Genomic DNA, 20989 nt, shown 5'->3' with positions numbered 1-20989 from the left:
TTTGGTTTGTGTGTGTGTGTGATTGTGTAATTGTGTGATTTTATTTTTTTCGTTTGCTTTCTTCCTTTCTCTTTTCTTTCTTCTTTTCATTCTTGACCTCTGCGTTATTGTTTTTTTTTTTTCTTTCTTTGTAAGGGAACACCACTTCAGTTGTGGAGATTGGATTATACCAATAAAGGAAAAAAAAAATAATCAAAAACAATAGTGATACAAACGTTTTAAGGGAGAAATCACAACGAACCAACAAGAACATTACTTAAAAGAGTGGAAGGATATATTATTATCAACACCACTTTGTTCCTCTTATTCCTCTCCGGGTTCTACAGAAAGTGTTGATAGGAGTAAAACAAAAACCTAAACATGACGGTAACAGAAAATACAGCACATGTGAATACTGAATTAGAGCATAACGCGCTGCTCACATCTATACGGCAAGGAGGAATTCTTTATGATTACATTGAAAGAGGCCCAGCAGAGGTTTTATGTGTGCCAGCGGCATCGTTCCTTAGAAATAGCGGTATCGAACCGTATCTCTTATTACCACCACTATCCTCATCATCATCATCAAGTGGTGCGATGAGTGATGCGACTATTACGGTAGATGGAACTACGCGTCAGTTGACTATGGAGCAGCATGCAGAAATAGCACGTATTTTACGTGAACAATTTCTTGATTATCATACACTGCACTTTGAAGGTGTCGCTTCAGCTGCTTTTACGACATTACGTGGTCAGCGAGGAGAATTTTCTCCCAATTTACAAAGTGTTTCACGGTATGGCCGTATTGGAAGTGCTGCAGTTATTTCGGATACGAGTCCCCTTTTAGACCGTGATGATCCTAGTCTCCCTGACTTTCACCCATGTAAACTGCATATCTTTTTTATCGAGGAACTGCTAATGGATAAGCAGGAGATACAGAACACACTAACAGCACTGAAACTAGTCATTTCACCACCAACAGTGCAACAACAACAACAACAACAACAACAACAAAAGGAGGGAACCACTGTATCATCTGATGTTGTTTCAGGTAATTCAAGTTCAACGAATGATCGTTTCTCACGTGAGAATATAACCAAATATCGACGTTCAGTAGCACTAGACTACGATGTACATTATGCAGAATTTCAAGAGTATATGGAGATGCCTGTCTGTGTACCTCTTGCCAAAACACTTTCAAACTTTGTGGAGACTATTCAACAACGTGAAATACCTCCCTTGATGAATGCGGATGTAAAAAGGGCTATAAAGGTCTGCATGGAACATTGCAAACATATACCGATGCTGGCTCAGGATGAAGTAAAACAACGTATTGCACTTGAAGGATTTGAAAAGTACATTATGACGAAACTCTATTGGCGTGCCTTTGATGTTGACCCTGAGGATCAACAACGTAATGCGCAATTGATGTTAAAACTGCGGAATCTTTCACCGCTTCTGCAAGCCAAACAACTAGATGCACTACCGTTTGTGGAGTATCATCAACTGTGGGATAAGGCACTTTTTGAGTTAGAGGGAATGAATTATTTTAAATCCCCGCATGAGAAGTTACGGTGTGTAGTGCGGGCGTGTAGATTTCTTTCAATCGCCATCCGTGCGGCACTCTCAGCAGAGGGAAAAAAAACACATGTTGCTAACAAGGAGACTAGAAGAAAAGGAAGTAGTAGTAGTAGTAGTAGTAGTACTAATAATAATAACAGTAGTAACAGTGGCAGAAATGATAAGCATGCATATAATGATACACCAAGTGGTGTTGATGAGACTGAGAATGGTGTAATGTTTGGGGCAGATGAGTTTCTCCCATGTTTTATGCTGTTAGTCTTGCGTGCCTCACCACGTAACTACTACTTACATCTACAGTATGTGAAACGGTTTCGTAATGAGACTCTTATGACACATGAAGAGAGTTATTGTCTTGCGAGTATGGAATCCGCGGCGGAGTTTTGGTTGGCATACAAAGAAAAAGCTCCACGAGACTCTGTGGGAATAAAGGCGAAGCAAGACGAAGAGAAAAAAGAAACACAACAACAACAACAAAAACTAATAAAACCCCCACCATCTATAGATGATCTCTTCCCTACTTCTCCAGATGTGTCGTGTAATGTAGCACAGGAAGTGAATACGTCCTCATCTCCTCGATCACCCATTGTTTTAGATGATAGGATGGAGAATGGTGGTAGAAATAATAATTATGGCAATACCAACACTCTCAGTACATTTACAAACAAAGAGGGGATCAATGTTGCAAGTCTCTTATTGGAGGAGCAAAAGGCGTTCGAAGAACTTACCGTGTCGGAGCTGCGGGCTATTGTTGCGGAAGCACGATTGTTACTAGCGGAAAGACAAATCAGTAGAGAGAACTCTAACACTGAGGAATCACAGAATAAATAATTATTTATTGGTCATTCCCTTGCTATTTTTGTATATATATATATATATATATATATATATATATATATATATATACATGTATGTATGTGTTGCAACTAATTTCTTTGAATGTGTATGAAGAAAGGGGTTCTCGAATGACAGTGGATGAGCGGGGGAAAAAGAAAAAATGGTGAATTCTGGTACTAAAGCAAATCAACAAGAGACAAAAAAAAAAAATGACGTCTATGATATTCTGGAGATACTTTTAAAGTGTATTAGTTACTAACAACTTTCATTTTGCTTGTTTCATTTTTTTTTTTCGTTTATATATAAGTTGCTGCTTTTTTTTTTTTCGTTCTTAGCTTTATTCTTCCTTGTTTTTTTTTTTTTTTGCGATAGATATACACTTGTTGGACATCTTTTTTTTTTCTTTCTTTCTTCATTTTTTCCATTCTTCCCCTGAACATTTCTTCTTTCTTTCTTCGTTTCCGCATGTGTGATGAAAGCCGCGTCAGGGTGTAAACACGTTAAAGTAATAAAGGAAAGCGTAATCCGAAAGAAGCAGGCGGAGAGAAACAAAAAATAAAAATAAAATAAAATAAAGAAAAACAAAACAAAAAAAAAAACGTTACGGTGTATTCATTTTCGCCTCTTGCCTTCTCTCTACCCAACACATTACATGTCATCTGGACAAATCACAGAGTTGGAGAAGCGGGCCACTGCCGCCGAGTCGGCTATAGCAGAACTGAAAGCAAAACTACAAGAACAATGCATGTTAAATGTGGCTGCAGCTGCTTCTAATACTAATACTAATACTACTACTACTACTACTACTACTACTAATAATAATAATAATAATAATAATAATAATAATAATGTGCTGGAGTCAAAGTTGCGGCAGTTGCTTGATTTAATGCGTGAGGACCGACAGGAGTGTGAGGCCATTCGCACACAGCGGGATGAACTGAAGGAGGAGAATGAGCGACTGCGCACGCAGGTTTCAAAGCATGAGTACCGCATTAAACATCTTCTGAGGACGATTAACGAGATTGAGTCCATGCAAAAGCATCACTAAGAAGCAGAAAAAAAAAGTTTTTTTTTTTGTGAAAGAAGTAGAAGAAGAAGTGGATTCCCACATTTCTGTGTTTTGGGAGTATGGAATGCGTAATTTGTCTGTTGAAGGGAAGGGTTGGTTTTGTTGTGGGGGATAAGAGATATGCGGAGCAGCAGCAGCAGCAGCATAGTTTTCATCGTCCTACTACTATCCATACATCTTACCCATATATATATATATCTTTTCTCTTCTTGTTCATACTTGATTGTCACTATCTTTCCTTTTCTTCTCTCTCACAGAGCCCTGTCCGTTCTGTAAAATAGACAGAACTGGCGTATATGTTTTTTTTTTTCTTTCCTTATTCTTTTCTTGTTTGTGTGGTGTAGGGTAAAGGGAAAGGGAAGAAAAAAACAAGGGAAAGCATTGAAAGGCGAGGTGCACACCACCCTTGTGTCGTGCAGAAAGGGAACCCGTGTGGTTATTAAAAGTGAAGGAAAGCGCCTCTCTTGTCCAGCAGAGGAAAAGTAGAAATATACAGAGAGGCGAAGGCATACGAAGATCCAGAGAAAAGAAGGAAAAAGGAGGTGGTGTGGTCAAGGAAGGGAGTGAGTGACAGAACGGAAAACGATAAAAACCCAAAATAAAAAAAAAGACGGAAAAAGAGAGAGAGAGAACAGGAACAATAGGGTGGAGGATCTGCAGCCAGTGGAAAGCAGAAGGAAAAAAAAGAGTTTTTTTTTTTTAAGAAGAATAAGACGAAGGGGAAAGGAATAAGAAGAGGAACAGTTTCAGGAGCAAACAAAAAGAGATAAATAGGTAGGATAGTGAAAAAAAAAAACACTTTCCTACCTTTGGACTCAACTTTTTTTTTTGTTGTACCGTGTGACTTTCTTTTTTAGACTTTCCCTGTTGCTTTATTCTTCTGTGTGTGCTTTTTTTTCTGTTTTCTGCAAGTGACACGTTTACTGTGTGGTTATCTTTACTCTTGTTGTGTGTGTGTGTTGTTGCTATCCCTTATCGCTTCTCTGCAGACACGTTGTTTTGCTATCCGTTTATTACAAGCGCAGCAGAAGCAGAAGCAGCAGCATTCGCATTAAATTGTATAGGTGTTGAGGAAGGAAAGCGAGAGGAAAACGTAAGTTGAAAGTGAGTGGTGAATAAAAGTCAGGAGAGAAGAGAAAAAAGGGAGTAGACTGAAAGAAAAAAATATTCAGGTGGGAGAGGAAGTAAAGAAGGAAAAAAAAAAAAACGCAAGGGAGTGCAAAGAGCTTCCTGTAAGAAAAGGGGTAGAGAGAAAGTAAGAGAGAGAGAGAGAGAGAGAGAAAAGAATCCTGTTGGGAGAAAAGATTCGTTGTCGTACACTTAGGGACGAGTAAGAGAAAAGCGGCATCGGCTATTTACTTGTTCTGTTTGTGTCCCGATAGTTCTCATCTAATCATTCTTCTTTTACTCCTTCTTCTCCTACTGTCGTTATTATTGTTGTTGTTTGGATACTAAAAATCGTTGTGTTAGTACCACTAATATTACTGCTTCTACACGGTCTGTGGGATTTAAGGTGCAGGTATACGAGGCGGAAAGGGGAGGAAAAGGAAGTTGATATATATATATATATACAATTTTGCGTGGCGTTTTTTTTTTTCTTTTTTGAGGGGTTATTATTTTTGTTTTAGAACATTTCTCTCTTTCTCTCTGTGTGTGTGGGAGAGCGTATTGGCACAACTGGCAACAGAAACAAGACTTGTTTTATTGTTGTTATTATTTTTTCTTCTTGTTGCTGTTGCTCTGCACAAGGATACAGAAACGGAGGGGAGTTTTTTTTTTCTTTGATTGTGTGTGATTGAGTGTTTGAATTGAGTGAGAAGCGCGTTTTTAATAATTTGGTGTTTTTTTTTTTATTTACAGGTGAAAAACTTCGGACCGCAAATAACTTGGTGATATAATTTTTTTCGTGTTGGCAATTATCATGGGGTGGCACATATCCCCGTTACGAACAGTGTTTGGTTGGTTTGAGAGCGCCCTTCATGTGTTGGAAGATCGTTTTACCATCCGCAAAAACACATCTCTCATTCGTATTAAAGTAGATGAGGATGTGGATATCTTCTGGCGTGTTGTGACGGTTATTTTGTGGATATTGTGTTCACACATACGTCGATATGATATTGTTCTGCGTGGTTGTTCTCCTATTGTGGTGGAGACGATGGTGCCGTTATTGCGTGTTATGCTTGTGACAGATGAAGCAATGAGAAGAGAGGAAATGATGTGTCTAACATGGCCAAATTGTATAGCTCGATTGAATTGCACACCTGCAGTGGCGAGAAATAATTTGATACAGCAAAAACGAAAAGAACGTGTGGGACCTCGAACTGCATTTGTAGTAGAACAGTTTGTATGGTTTATTATCATTATTTCCTCACTAGATCTCAGAAACATTCATCGTTTATCTGTGGCACTCTTTGTAGTTAATACAATTCATTGGGCTCGCTTTGGACTTAGTTCGGCAGCATGTTTTTTAGGTCTTTATCTATTGGTGACTCATTTTTGGCTCCCATCATATTCACTGCGGGATACTTTTTTGGCGTTATCAGGTCAGCGTTCATGGGTGTATACGATATATTCAAGTTACAGTCTGGCATTTTCTCTCACTCTCCTTATAACGGATACACAATTTCTGCAACGTGCTAGGCGTGAAATTATATGGAGAGTTCTTAAAGTAGGTTCAGCCCTTGAGAAAAACTTGATTAATACACCTTTAAGATGTATATTTGATTTGCAGCGTTTATTATTAAATTACTTTTTCTTTGTAGGATTTAATTTTTTTATGGCTTTATGTATGTGGTTTTCTACTATGATGTTTGAATGGGCCTTTGATACATCCTGTACAGGTGTTATCTGTACCATAGGTGTCGTTTATATCATTTTGGGAAAAGGACGGGCAGAGGGCTTTCGGAAAGCACTACGTGAAGGTATTGTCTGCTTTCTTGCTTACCTTTCTGTTGTGGCCTTTATATTTTACTTTGTATCCGCCCAATCCCTCTCTTTTATGGCGAATTGTGTATCCTCTGGATTCTTTGTCTTGTACATCGCCGCATATTCGCCTAGGCGAGTTTACTCCGCCGCTCCTTTGGCTGTTATATGGCTTATTATGGTTGCCGTAGATGCGTGTTGGCAGGCACACCACACTTCACTGGGCACACAACACATTATGTGGTATAAGAAACTTTTGTATGTTAACACCATCGCATTTGGATGGCTCTTTTTGCTTGGGACCGTTCTTGATATGTATGAATGGAGTTTCCCAAAGCTGGAATCCACAACACCAGCGGTGGCAGTGTCAGGGTTTGCAGCTAAAACGATAAAGAGTGAACAGAAGCAGAAGGAAAAGGCGGTTCATGCATCTGTGCAGTTAAATGGAGAAAAATCAAATGGATCTACGCATAATAATAATAATAATAGTGTAACTGCAACTGTAGCAGCCGCGGTAACTACGGTGAATGCGGTGTTAAGGAAACTCTCTAGCACTGAAGAATCTGTAGCCTCTCCGGTTTTACCATCTTTACCACCATCAATGGTTATGAAAGATATAAAGACTGTGAATACCGTAGATACAGGAATTGACACAGTAGAGACTGAGGAAAGGGATAATGTTTTGGAAGAGTCTTCATGTATATCACCACCAAGTCGAACAGAGAAGCATATGCTTTCTTCCTCTGATGTAGATACTGCTCTTGTAATGGCTAAACATAAGAGTCTTGACGTTTCAGAAGTACAAAGTAAAGCTACTGTTTTACTATCACAAGAGGAAGAGAGTGAAGAGGCAGTGCAAGAAGAAGCAAAGAATGAAAAAGAAGTAGAAGAAGAAGTGGAAGTGCAAGAAGAAAAAGAAGAAGTGGCAGTGAAAAAGGCAGATAAAGTAGTTGAGGTTGGTGAGCACTCATCACACCTTACGTCATCTGAGAAGAGCTCATCTACACTTTTTGTACTTAAGGGTGATTCTGTTGTAACATTGCAATCATCACCCTCATCCTCAACTTCATCAACAACAACGATGTCTACACGAGAAAAACAAGAAGTGAATTCGCAGCCAAATGAAATAACAGCACCGTTTTCTGTGGTGAATGATGCATCCCATACAGCCCCGTCATCACTGTCTATACCACTCTCAGCATCTCCACAGCAAACAAGCAGTAATGCGAGTAGTACAGAACGAAGAAGAAAAAGTGGTGAATGGAGGAATAAGAAGGCATTGCAAAGTACTTCAGTAGCGAATGAATCTTCCAGAAAAGAAGGTAAAAGCAAACCTACCATAGCTACACAAATACCAGCTTCTATTACTGTTACTGTTAGTGCCGCTCCAAAGACCCAACCAAGTGTGAAGAGTATTGCGGGAAATACGACAAAAACAATGAATATTCCGCTCCCAAGGGGTATGAGGGCAAAAGAAGCAGCAGCTACATCGTCTGAATCGGGAGATTCAACTGTAGTGGTGGCCTCAACAGCAACAGCAACAAAAAAACCGTCCGTACCAAAATCAACAGTAGCACCCATTAAGATTTTGGCACCCATGCCTCAAACTGAGCAACGTGCAGTAAATGATGTCGTGGTAAAGAAACATAATGAAAATACGGTTAGAACAAATACTTCAAAACTGCTTGTCTCCCCAACCCCACCTGTATCTTCTCAGCCAGTAAAACAGCAGAATTCTGGTAAGAAAACAATTTATACGGAATTCATTGAACCAAAGCGAAGACCGGCAGAGAAGAATACTGTACGTGTGGGTGTAAAGAGTATTGCTAAACCCTCAACTGTGACACTGCCATCCTCGCACAACAGTACAGAGGTGAGAAGAAGTACAGGGGAGTCATCCACAACCGTAACCGGCATTGCTGCTGGTGGTGCGTCCCCATCAAACTTTGAGTTCTCCCAAAGTGTTGAGAAGGCTCGGCATACAGGCTCTGATGTACGTGAAACGCCAACACTGACTATTCCACAACCTCGTTCTACGCGTAATGCGGCATCAACTGCGGCTACTGGCATAACAACAACAACAACAACAACTCTCACCTCTACCGCTATTGCCGCAATCACAGCCACACCCACTACTGTTGGTAGTGGTGATGATTTATTACCATGGGGCACAATGTTACCGAAGAACTTGGGAATATCGGATGATGTTTTTGCATCACTGCACGATGACTACGCGTCGGAGTTGTCATCGCACGGCGACGATGATGCCGTACTCGATCTCGCCCGCCCGCAGATCGCCGCTCTTACTGAAAATAACGGCAGTGCACCACCCGAATCGTCGCGTGTAATTCCACCATCTGCTCGTCACGCGCTTGAGAGCTTCGCGCGATCGTGGATGCCGCAGACTGATGAATCACACGGTGAGGGGGTAAAAGATAATGATGTAACAGGCACTGCAGCACTGACAGTGAATACAGAACTGCAGCAACCACAACAACATCTGATATTAGGGGATATGACAACACACGCCTACTTACCGCATCACATTAGCGGTGGAACTCCCATAGGTCGTGGAACTGCAATGCAGATGCCGTGTGCGCCTGTTATGTTTACATCAGTGGAAGATTGTGAAGGAATGAACGCGGTTGCGTATCAAACTATGGGGCTGAATTCACCACAACACATAACACAATATCATCAGACGCAGCCGCAGCAACAGGTGCCTATGATGCTATTGCCAACAGGTGATGGACGAATGGCTTTTTATCCCGTTGTTACCTCTTTTCACACCCCACCGCACGTGATGCTGCCGGCGTCGCATCTAAAGCCAAATACAGTTCAAGAACAACAGCAACAGACCATTGTATATCCTCAAGTCGCTATTCCTTCTCAGCAAGTTTATTCTGGAAACTGGTCGAACCTCCATCAAACCCTAAATCCAAATAAGTAGTATACTGTATTTCTGTTTTATTGTTTTTGTTATTATCATTATTATTCTTATTACTACTAGTATTATCACCGTGTTCGCATTTAAGGGAATGACAATGATGTTAGATGGGAAAGAAGTAAAATAAGAGAAATATGAAAGTGGTGACCAAAGATGCGACTCATTTTGCCACTGTTTTCGCATATATATATACATATATATATACATGTATATATATATATATTCATTGAAGGGTTTCCGATTGTTTTCTTTGATGTTGTATACTCTCTTGTTCACATTTCACTCCATGTGTCTACATACGTATGTATGATTGAGCTTGTGACTATGTGTGTGTGTGTGTGTGTGTGCTTGTCCACAGGGTATGTTGTCTTATTTTGGACTGTAAAAAGAAAAAAATAGACGGACGTCATTTGAAACAATTCGGCATGAAAGTATAAACAGCAAGGGATTTGTATGAATGGAGATAAGCTCTTAGGAGAGTACCTGTGTATATATTTTGGGGACTGATCGGTTTTCTTTTTCTTTGTATACTTCACGTGAAGTTGATACAAAAAAAAAGCAGAGATAACTGTAAAGAAAAGGTTCTTTTTTCTTTTTATTTACAGTACATTGAAGTGTTTCTATTAATTCTTTGGCAAACTAAAGAATTGAGGATCCAAAGAAAATAGGAAAGTGGGATCAAAGACGTGAGAGAAAGAGATATGGGGAATAGAATAGGATAAAAAATAACCGAAAGGTAATTATTTGTTTTTCATGAACATGCTGTCTTCTTTTTTTTTCTTGTTTTCTTTTTTTTAGTTGTTCAGGGACGGTGCTTTCAGTTTTATGTATTCGCGGGTTATGTACAAACCCGTTTGTCTGTTAGTGCATTGCTGTCTTAATATGATTTATCTTTTATTGATTCTTTGATGCATTCTTACACCTCCAATAATTTTCCTTTTCCTTCTGTTAAACCGTGAGACATTATCTCTGAATATGTGGCATTATGGTGAGAAAGTTGGGAGAAACGTAAATCCAAAAGAAGAAGTGAAATGAACTTCTGAAAGGTGGAGGAGCTACACGTATATATATATATATATATATATATATATATATATATATATATATATATATAATATTATGGATTAGTAGGTGTTTGAATGCTATGGTGTTTGTGGTGTGAAAGGAGATATTTGTGTTTTCTTTCTTTTGGGATATTTTGAAGTTGGAACAAATTGTACAAGCATGTTTTCAAAACTTCTTTGCTTCATCCTTTTGCTGTTAGTGTGCCTTATTTGATTATTGAATTGTTACACTCTTTTTGTTCTGATTACTCTTTGTTTCTCATTGTTGTGCGTGTGTGTGTGTTTAATGGTGGTAATGTTATTGTTGTGCGTCGGATATGAAGACTGTTATTAGTGTTGTTTGTGTAATTTGGTGTCCACTGATGTGAGCGGCTGCTCTCTTTCTGTCTCCTTTCTTTTGTTTTTTTTTATTTCGTTCTATTTGAGGACGAAATATATTGGGAAAAAACACAGTAAGTAATTATTTGTTGCTGAATATGCCTGTAGGCATTAGTACTTATGTATGTATGTATATGTCTGAATGAAAGAAGCAAAAGAAAAAAAGGAAGATGAAGGATATATGGTGGTGGGGGAAAAAAGTGCGAAGAGAAGTATCTGTTTTTCTGTTAAATGCCACCATTATGCCCACCAATGTGTGTGTGTGTTATTTTTGTTTTGTTTGTTTTTTATTTCGCTGTTGTCTCTTTTTTGTTCTTTTTTCGTTTTATTTTGTGTGGTAAATTTATTCGACCATTGTTAAAAATAAGGTAGATTAGTAAGTGAAGCGTGTGCGGCACTGTGTTTGTATGTGTTGGCACGTGTGCAAAAAGAAGGTGGTATTTAAAGAAAAATATGTTTTATCCTTTTTTTGTTTTTTTTTTTATTTTTCTTACCATTGTTTTCTTTTCCAACCATCGGTGTAAAACTTATTTTCTTTCTTGGTATTGTTCTTCTTGCTGTTGCTATTACTGCTGCTGCAAGATTTTTTCGAAACTTGTTTTTGTTTTCTTTTTTTTTCCTTTTGTTGTTGATGTTGTTTTTATTACTATTTTTTTTTTTCTTCTTCTGTCCCTTTTACATTGTTTTCTTGTTTTATTTATTATTATTTTTTTTTTTTCATTGTAATACGAACGTGCCAATAGTAGTAGTAGTAGTGGTAATAGTAGAGGTAATAATAATAAGAATTAGAATCGTAAAAATTAATATTATTAATAGTACTCATAGATTACTGTATTCTCGTCGATTGAAGGTTGCTACACATATATTTTATTTTTCCCTCTACTCCGTATGTGTGTGCGTGCAGAGAAGGAGCTCCACACTTCTTGTAGTTAACAGGTTTGCTCCTCGCTTCTGCACAGCTTTAGGGATCACAAAGGAATACGTCAAGGCGTGAGGTCGACACGTAGGACCCGGCGTCTTTTTTTTTGCTGTTTAGGTTTTTCTTTGCTATTTGTTTCATTATTATTATTATTATTATTATTATTATTATTATTATTATTACTATTATTGGTTTGTAAGATCTTCTGTGGTTCTTAGGAGTTACAGGCAAGTAAGTGAGTAACCAAGAGAGCAAAAAAAAAGATATCTCTCTCTTTCTCTCTGTGAAGCTTTAGTGGAAATGAACATTCACATCTCCGGCAATCTTGACGGCCGAACTGTTGTTTTTGTTGCCGGATGGCCCGACACGTCTGAAGTATTTCGTGATAATATCATGATGGGATTAGCCCCGCGTTATCGCCTTGTTGGACTCACACTCCCTGGATTTGATAGTCATTCGCCGTTATTCCGCCCTCGTTCGAACACTGGGGCCGTTGCCATTCCTGTTCCTCTCTTGGGGTATTCCTTTGATGATCTTGTGGATCTTTTTGAAATTGCTGTTCTCGCAGCTATGGAGGATCGTCCGTTAGAGAGACCGATGCTTATCGCACACGATTGGGGTTGTGTGCTCGCATATGAATTCTTACTTACGCGGCCGTATTTTTTCTCCCGTGTTGTTATGCTGGATATTGGTGGACCTGTTTCAAATACATCCTTGATTGCTGTAGATAAATGTAACAAGAGAGATTTATTGTGTTATTGGTGGAGTATGACTTGGGTTTTAATCTACCATGTACTTATTATTGCAGCATATATTGTGTTTCCTGTTTCTTTTGGAAGAATAATTCTGCGTTTTTTATTGCGTGACGCACGTCGGCCGCAGTACCGATACGCATGTACCTCTGTAGTTAAATCCAAAAATAACTCTGGAAAAGAGTTTGTGTTAGTTTCATCTTATGTACAAGAGAAAAAGAAATTTCCTCCTCCTCGTTGGTGGCGTTGGAAGTCATTACGTTTTGTTGACATTGTAAATGCTATTATTCATGTTGGACATGATTCAGATAATAAAGACGATGTAAACACTCTTGACGCCGCATTTCATTCTTCTCGATTTTACTATGCGAAAGGATCACTGATATACTTACTGCCGCCACATCCCAATGCCATAAGTGTTCATTATACATGCTACAGCTGTCACAATAATGGTGTTGTGGGCAATGAAAGCCGTACAGGCAATGGGAATAACAAGTCTGGGAGTTGGGGTTGGAGTGATAACTTACCAGCGAAGAAGTCTAATAATAATAATAATAATAATAATAATAATAATAATAATAATAATAATAATAATAATAATAATAATAACGATAATGATGAAAATAACAACGTGGATGTGGATCCCGCATTGGGATGGATCTATCTTCGTTACTGGATGCTACGCCTCTCCCGTCTTCTTCCCGCCTCGCAGCGTTTTCTCATTCCCATTAGTGTTCCGGTTCTCTTTCTCTACGGCACACAAAAGTCGGTGATGCTTCACACACGGCAGTGGGAGGAGTACATCGCAATAAAAGGCCGCCGTGATGGATCAAAGGTTGTGGGATTTCCAGGCGGTCATTGGTTCTTCGCAGAGCGGGAAAACAAGCGACGTGTGGCGGAGCAGGTTGTGGATTTTTTAGATAAAGATCCGTACGAATCACTAGTGGTATGAAATCGAATGGTGTGGTTTCTGCGTTTCTGTATATCTGTGTGTATGTAATTCAATGCACATGCCATTTATTATTATCATTATCGTTGTTATTATTATTATTATTATTATTATTATTATTATTATTATTATTATTATTATTATTATTATTATTATTATTATTATTATTATTATTATTATTTGTGTGAGAAGAAGGAGCCACAGATATAAATGGGAATAAGAAAAATTTGAGGGATTAATTATCTATGTGTTTGAATGACAGGAGCACGTTTCCTGTCTACACAAGTGCTTTAACCCCAATCACGCAAAAGCATCATTTAGACGTGCTTTTGGGCGATGTATTTAGCGATAAAGCGCCAATCATACTAAATGGCGACGTTTGTCTTTTTGTTTTGTTGTTTGTTTGGTACTAGTATTTCACTTATTGCGTCAGGATGGAAATGGAGGATCTTTTCTTCTTTTCTTTCTTTACTCTTTTTATTTTGGTTTTTATTCCTATTGCTTGTTGTTGTTGTTGTTTTTTTTTTTTTTGCTTTTATTACAGTCATATGCTTCGTTTATTTTTGTTGTTGCTGTGGTTTACTGGTTTCTATCATTAATTCCATATTGCCTTTAAAGTAATGCAGTGAAACTTTTTTTTGCATGTTGGGACTGTGGGTTTCCAGATCTCATCATTCTTCAAAGCCCGTTTTTATTTTTTCTGAGTTCTCTTCTTTAGTGGATGTTATGTGATATCTCACCGTGTTGTGATCATTAGCGCTATTGATTGGTTCTCTTGTGTGTCTTTTGAATTATGTACGATCACGTCAGCGAAGAGGAGAAGTAAAAGTAATGGATGTGTGGGGGGCGGGAATAAAAGAGAGAAGGGAGATTCCGAAAAATGCCGCAATATTCCTTTTTTTTTTCTCTGCAATCGCTAGGTAATCACCTATTGGTTTTACATTTATTATTATATATTTCTTTTTTCTTTCTTTCGTTTATTTCTCACTCTCTATTCCTATAAATAAGCCTTCCTGTCGCAGAACCATCCCTACCAAGCGTAGAGTTTTCTAACCAAAAGCTCTGCACCGCAAAACGGAAAAAAAAGTATTAAAACAATAAACAGCGTATCAGAGTGATCTGCTGAGGCGTGAAAAAGGGAAAAAAAAAGAAAAAGAGAGACATTATTATTATTATTATTATTATTATTATTATTATTATTATTATTATTATTATTATTATTATTATTATTAAAGTATAAATGAATCTTGATTATGCGGCGGTAGACGATGATGTCCTCTTTGGCGAGGGCACAGCCATTACAGTCCCCCCGTCGCTTCTCACAACGGCGCCTGTTCTCGATATCGCCATGCACCCATCACTCCCACTCCTCGCCGCTGGTCTCGTAACAGGGGAATTGGAGGTGCATGAGTATCGGGCAACAGAAACACGGCGGCGGTCCATCACACAACAGTATTTTAAAAATAGTCATCGCAGTAGTGATCTCCAGACAAATCCGTATAATCTTCGTATGCATCCGAAGGGAGGTATTTCATCTATGGAGTTTACGGAGAATGGGAATTACCTCGTAACGGCGAGTAGTGATCGAACTATTAGTGTATTGGATTGTGTGGCAGAGCAAATTGCACTACATATTGGTGTTGATACCTCATCCAAGAAGTCAACATTAAGTAGTAAGCCAGAAAAAAATAAGAAGGATGAGAAAAGTAAGAAGGGAACTAAGAAAAAAGAAAAGAACCCTCACAAGTTTGGTATATCCGCTCTTAATGTTTGTGATGAGAATATGGTGGCGACAGGAGATGATGACGGGATGATTGTGTTGTGGGACATGCGTCAACGAACGCCGGCATTTCGTTATCATGAGCATGGTGATTATGTTTCACAAATGATATACTTTTCTGATATTCAAGAACTTGTCTCTAGTAGTGGGGACACGTGCCTTGGCGTGTTCGATCTTCGGGCAGGTAAAATTCGAGATTACAGTGAAAAAAGGAAAGATGAATTAAACTGTTTTGCCTTTGTAAACAATACAGGTAATAATACTAGTTCCTTTATTCCAAGTATTGTGTGTGGAACACCTAATGGAGGAATACCAGTCTGGAAATTTGGTTCATGGCGTCGACCATATGATTTACTGGAACGACATCCAGCGGAGTGTGAGAGTATCATTTCCTTCAATAACCCTGATAGTACATTTAATCATAATATTATTCTTACTGGGGCATGTGATGGTCTTGTTCGCGTTATACAAATGTATCCTGTGCGTCGTAATCTGTGTCAGCTTAGTGCCAGAGACTTTAATTACTCCCACCATAACTCACTTGGCGGAAAAAGCAGCAGTGCCCATGCAAATGCGGCCATACAACGTCAACGTGGAAATGAGGGAATAACTCGAATGCGATTAAGTCATGATTCCGCCATGCTTGCGGTCTGTGGTACGGATAATACGATTGATTTTGTGGATGTGCGATTCCTCTCAAATGAACGGGAGTTGGATCAGCTGCGATCACAGGCGGAACAACGACACTTGACAGTACTGCGGGAAATGGAAGAAGAACGGGAAAAGGAAGCCATGCTGGAAGAATCCGATAGTGATGATGATGATAGAAGTGATAGCGATAGTGATACAGGTAAACCAGATAAGAACAAGTTGAAGAGTGGAACAAATAAAATAGGTAAATCAGAGAAGAGAGTCCGAGAAGATGATAATGATAATGATGATGATAAGGATTCCGAGGAAAGCGAGGAAGAAAAGGAAGAGAAGACAGAACGACAGAAAAAGCGTGAACGTGTGGCTGCAGTAAAGTGGCTTAAAGAAGATAAACGAAAGAAGATAAATTTCACATTTGAAAAGAGACGACGACGCGTTCATGGTTTCTTTGGTGACTTGAGTTGATAAACTCTCTGCTTCTATTTCTTTTTTTTTTCTAAATATGTTTTCTTCCTTGTTTTCGTCTAATTCTATTATATCAAATAAACCGGTTAACAATACAACTAAAAAGAATAAAGAAAAACAAACAAAAAAAAAGTAAAAAAAAAAGAGCGGTTCAAGTGAAATATAACCTATAGTCACTTCCCTAATTGCCTTTTTTATTATACCTCCCACATACACACACACTCTCTCTCTCTCTCTTTTTTTTTCTTTCATTCAATATAAATATATAAACAGCCTGTATGCCGCCAAAGAAGGAAAAGGAGGACGGACAGGTCAACAAGAAAAAGAAAGAGCCACCAAAGGAACTCTGCGGCTGTGGTGTTGACACGTACCGCCCACCACCAAAAGGAAAAAAGAAGCCAGTCGCTATTGAACACGCACCGGGATGTGTTTATCAGCGCACCACATGCAATGCCTATCCACATCTTCCTAAGTGTGCGGTCTGTCTTAATCCATGTGCCTACTGCAGTGGTACAAACCGTTGGTGTCCGCACTGTTATGAAAAACGCTGCAGTAATATTTACAAAAGGATAGTTCATGGTCACGAAAAGAAAGAGGAGCAGTGAAGGGGCAAGTAACATTTTTTCATACAGGTGGAAGTGGAAATATGGCAGCACAGTCTCTCAGCTCAAAGAAAAATTCATTTGCACGCTAATATCTCTGGAATGGAGGAAATACATATGGTGATAGAGGGAGAGAGAGAGATCAATTTGTTAGAGGGAAAAACAAAAGCAAGCATCTTCTGGTTTTCCCTTTTTTGTTTGTATACGTATTATGTACATCATCATGTGTTTTTTTTTTTTCTTGAAAGAATGGAATCTGAAGTGTTTTGGTGGAGTTGTTGTTGTTGTTGTTGTTCTTTTTTCTAATTTTGTTGTACTTTTCTCTGGATTATGTGGTTCGTAGGGGAAAAACAAAGGAAACCTCCCATTTTACTTTACTTTCCTTGGTCCTCACTCCGTTGTGTGGAATCAATTTTTATTGGTGAAACAGTATACCAGAAGAAAAATAGAAAAAGGAAGCGATTCATATAGTGAGATGTCTAGAGTTGATCTTTCAGCTTTCTCTTATATTATTATTATTATTATTATTATTATTATTATTATTATTAATTTTCTATTATTCTTTTCGTATTTTATCATTAATTCCCCTCCTTTTTTTATGTTTAATATGTTATTTTTCCTCCTCATATATATATATATATATATATATATATTTGGTATAGTGTTTTTGTTCTTTACTGTTTCAAGAGTACAAAGTGACGTCTCCTATTTAGATCACCAAATTTAGAGTTATTGCGTCTCTGTGGACTTGCAAGTGGCGATGTCCGTTGCAATTGATGTAAGTACCGTAAGAGCAGCATTATGGCCGGCAGTAGGGCGTGTAACGAGATCAAACGGACAATTTGTGGATGTTTCGTTAGTTGGTGGAAGAGGAATGATGCGATTCACACAAGTTGTGTTTGATCCAAATGATGAAGCAATACTTTATGCAAGTACTAGTGAAGCATTGGTGTATATGTTTTCACTACGTAAGAATCTTGTGAAGTTGTTTGCGACACTTGAATATCCAATATCCGCTATGGCACGATGTGGTACTAGTGCAGAACCTTTATTTCTTTGCGCTACTGAAGATTTATCTCTTGTATGGATTGATTGTAATACTAGTCGAATTATAAGACGTGAGAAAACACCTCATCATCATGTTATTCATACCATTTGTCCACCCTCTCCTGCAATCGGGTCTACATTAGTAGCTACTCTTTCGCGAGAGGCATTGGCTCTTTGGGAAGTTTCACAGAAAGTGTGTCGTACGAACAGTCATTTAACAGTAGTAAATACTACACATAGTTTTATGAGTGTTTATGTGGGGAAAAAAATCTTGATTACTATAGAATATTCTGGATTAGTTAAAAGGTGGGATCCCTGTACTTTAATTCCCATACAAGGAGTAGTAGTAGATCTTCGACCCCGTTCAGTGGCTGTGTGTGATAATTACATTGCCATTGGTAGTACAAATGCAATGGTTGGATTTTTAAAAACAGAAGATTTATCTTCTATTGGCTGTATTAAATTATCTCATGTTCCAGCATCCACACGTTCACTATTCATTATTCATAATGACCTTATTGCTTGTGAGCTGACAGATGGAACTATTGTTTTTGTGGTGACTAGTAACTATACGGTGGCCTTCGCTATGGCGGCCCCATATAGTGGTTCCGTTCCAAAGAGGCCAACTCTATTTAAAGTCTCTGGTCCATCTTTTGCTGTTTTTACGCATGGGGAACAGTTAGCGGTATTTCATCTTCCCACCGCACGACAGTATTATCTGCAGAGAACACGAAGCAATGCATGTGATTCAAATCCACCACTACCACGTCGTATTTATTCCTTTTTAGAGGAGAAAGGAAGTACACGTATAGAGTCTCACACACATGTAGAGGAGGAAGGGGATATTACGGACACGACTCTTCCACGACCCGTTATGTTTCCTAGTGAACAGCAGGTTTCTAAATGGGTAAAGGTGAATTTTCTTCCTTCATATAATAATAATAGTGATAATAAAGAAAATTCTGTTAAATATTCCCGTGAAACTGCTTCAAATCAGACGTCTGTCCCTTCAAGGGGTCGAAACACACGTGAAAGTCATGAAAATGAAATTTTAAACAAAAAGAAAAAAGAATTGTCTCTACGACCATTCCTAGATAAAGTCTCTAGAGAAGCCAATATGTTAAAGTTAAAAGGTTTACTAACACGTTATGGTTTATTCCCTGATAAGTATCGTCCTCTTATATGGAGGTTTCTTCTGCAACTTCCAGAAAAGCGTTTTACTGCACCACAATACGCTCAACTACAGAGTAAAGGAAAAAATGAATTTGTACCGTTTCTTATGAAACCTTATCCTTTAACTGATGAAAAAATACGTGATTTGATGGAATTAGTTTTGTCAATTTTGGTTTGGCATGTTCCTACATTTGCCGTAATTCACTTTTTACCCATGATTGTATATCCATTTTTACAAGTATATGATAATGATACACAATCAGTAGTTGAGGTTGTCCTTGTATTTTTAATAAACTGGGGTCAAGAGTTTTTTCAATACTATCCTCATCATCCTGTTACCATTACAACATTATTAAATCAAATACTTCGTATAGAGGATGTAGAACTATATAATTACCTTGAAGAACGAGGTGTTATGGTTGAAAATTGGGGATGGGAACCATTACGTTCACTTTATACAGATATCCTTTCTTCAGTCGTTTGGTTACAGGTTATGGATCATGCGTTCTTTAATGAGCCATTTTGGCTCTTTTTGTTTCATATTCAATGGATTATACATATTCGAGAGGAGCTCATGAAAATAAATGATCAACAAGAACTAATAAAAGCTTTTACCATCACACATCAAATTGATGTTAACAAAATTATATCTGAAACTTATAAAATGCGTGAAAAATCTCCTAAAGGAGAGTTAATAAAACCCTATAGTAAACTACATTCTTTTGTAGATTACGCGTACCCTACATTGTGGAAAACCAATAAGAAGGTAATTAATCAAAAGTTAGAGGATTTACAACAGTCTCTTCAACAAAGAGAGCAGGCAGGAGAATTTCAAAAACGTATTCAAGGTGTTCAGGAACAGCTGGAGGAAGCGGAAATCCTAGAAGAAGTATTTGTGGAAAAGAGACGAGCCCTGGTGGCATCTCAATTCGCCAGCGAAGACCAAAGCTGGCGGTATGGCGTGGGACGTGAAAAAGAGCATAATCGTAGGCGTGGCATAGAACACAGAACGCGACTGCAGGCGGTGGAACGGCAAATGCAGAACGCCGGACGATTAGACGCCCTTCACGAGGAACTCGCCGCCGCCCGGGCACAGGTGGCGGATCTCGCCCACATCCGCGAGAGAGAAGTCCAGCACTGGCGGCGATCGGAGCGATTAACCGATCAGGAACTCTCTCGTCTGGAGGAAGTGGCCCGGGAACGGCTGACGAAGGCTATAAAGGCTATTGAAGAGGATGAACATAATTCCCCAATGAAAGAATCTGAGAATACGGATATGTTGAATCCGCGTACTACTGATGCGACAATGATAATACCAACAACAACAACAACAATAATAGATGTACCGCCCAAAGTGGCGCCTACTCCCTCATCCTTTTCTTCCTCGTCCCCGCATGCAGACACAAAGTCTTCAGTGAGTACTGTGAATCCCGGCGGTGTGATGGAGACGTATCGCAATATGCAGAACACTGCTGCTCGAGGAATCACCGAGACATCATCCCCTTCAGAAGGGTACGCACGAACATGGCAACAACAACAACAGCAACAACAACAACAACAACAAACACTTCCTCCATCTCCTTCTTCTTATCATCATCATCATAAGCAAAATCAGTATCGTGCGGCTCTTGGGGTAAACATTGGACCTAGTGCTCCTTTATATGATAATTTGCTTGGCTCAGGTGTAACAGCGGGAGTAAGTGATACGGGAAGATCCGGAACTTCTGCGGCTTCTCAGTTTCGAGAACAGCGGTACATGAGTGATCGTGATGAGCGTTCATCTGCGGGTACGGTCTTATTAAGACCACACGATCAACAAATATACCATCTGCCACGCCCTAGTTAATATTATTTTAGATTTAAGTGGTACACTA

The 20989-nt window shown here is 38.7% G+C and overlaps 7 protein-coding genes across 7 annotated transcripts; all 7 read left to right on the top strand.

Annotated features, from left to right (window-relative positions):
• Window positions 1-360: 360 nt before the first annotated feature.
• LSM04_003190 (VPS9 domain) lies at window positions 361-2391 on the top strand (the record flags this gene model as incomplete). Its single annotated transcript, XM_067333888.1, has 1 exon — window positions 361-2391. The coding sequence occupies one exon, from the start codon at window positions 361-363 to the stop codon at window positions 2389-2391; it is 2031 nt and encodes a 676-aa protein (XP_067186287.1).
• Window positions 2392-3049: 658 nt separating this feature from the next.
• On the top strand, window positions 3050-3445 carry LSM04_004467 (uncharacterized protein; the record flags this gene model as incomplete). The annotated part of the gene is made up of 1 exon (XM_067333887.1): window positions 3050-3445. The coding sequence occupies one exon, from the start codon at window positions 3050-3052 to the stop codon at window positions 3443-3445; it is 396 nt and encodes a 131-aa protein (XP_067186338.1).
• A 1942-nt stretch (window positions 3446-5387) lies between these two features.
• LSM04_000821 (uncharacterized protein) lies at window positions 5388-9338 on the top strand (the record flags this gene model as incomplete). The annotated part of the gene is made up of 1 exon (XM_067333886.1): window positions 5388-9338. The coding sequence occupies one exon, from the start codon at window positions 5388-5390 to the stop codon at window positions 9336-9338; it is 3951 nt and encodes a 1316-aa protein (XP_067186208.1).
• A 2658-nt stretch (window positions 9339-11996) lies between these two features.
• Window positions 11997-13400, top strand: LSM04_006423 (Alpha/beta hydrolase fold-1; the record flags this gene model as incomplete). Its single annotated transcript, XM_067333885.1, has 1 exon — window positions 11997-13400. One exon carries the CDS (start codon window positions 11997-11999, stop codon window positions 13398-13400), a length of 1404 nt encoding a protein of 467 aa, XP_067186405.1.
• A 1237-nt stretch (window positions 13401-14637) lies between these two features.
• Window positions 14638-16293, top strand: LSM04_003865 (WD40 repeat; the record flags this gene model as incomplete). Its single annotated transcript, XM_067333884.1, has 1 exon — window positions 14638-16293. The coding sequence occupies one exon, from the start codon at window positions 14638-14640 to the stop codon at window positions 16291-16293; it is 1656 nt and encodes a 551-aa protein (XP_067186314.1).
• A 278-nt stretch (window positions 16294-16571) lies between these two features.
• Window positions 16572-16987, top strand: LSM04_006588 (uncharacterized protein; the record flags this gene model as incomplete). The annotated part of the gene is made up of 2 exons (XM_067333882.1): window positions 16572-16872; window positions 16926-16987. 2 exons carry the CDS (start codon window positions 16572-16574, stop codon window positions 16985-16987), a joined length of 363 nt encoding a protein of 120 aa, XP_067186410.1.
• Window positions 16988-17655: 668 nt separating this feature from the next.
• On the top strand, window positions 17656-20961 carry LSM04_005077 (uncharacterized protein; the record flags this gene model as incomplete). Its single annotated transcript, XM_067333881.1, has 1 exon — window positions 17656-20961. One exon carries the CDS (start codon window positions 17656-17658, stop codon window positions 20959-20961), a length of 3306 nt encoding a protein of 1101 aa, XP_067186358.1.
• Between the last annotated feature and the right edge of the window lie 28 nt (window positions 20962-20989).

The sequence above is a fragment of the Trypanosoma melophagium genome, assembly GCF_022059095.1.
Source record: "Trypanosoma melophagium isolate St. Kilda chromosome Unknown ctg7segment1, whole genome shotgun sequence".
NCBI lineage: Eukaryota > Euglenozoa > Kinetoplastea > Trypanosomatida > Trypanosomatidae > Trypanosoma > Trypanosoma melophagium.
The sequence above is the reverse complement of the archived record's forward strand: the minus strand, read 5'-3'. Positions and strand labels throughout refer to the sequence as shown.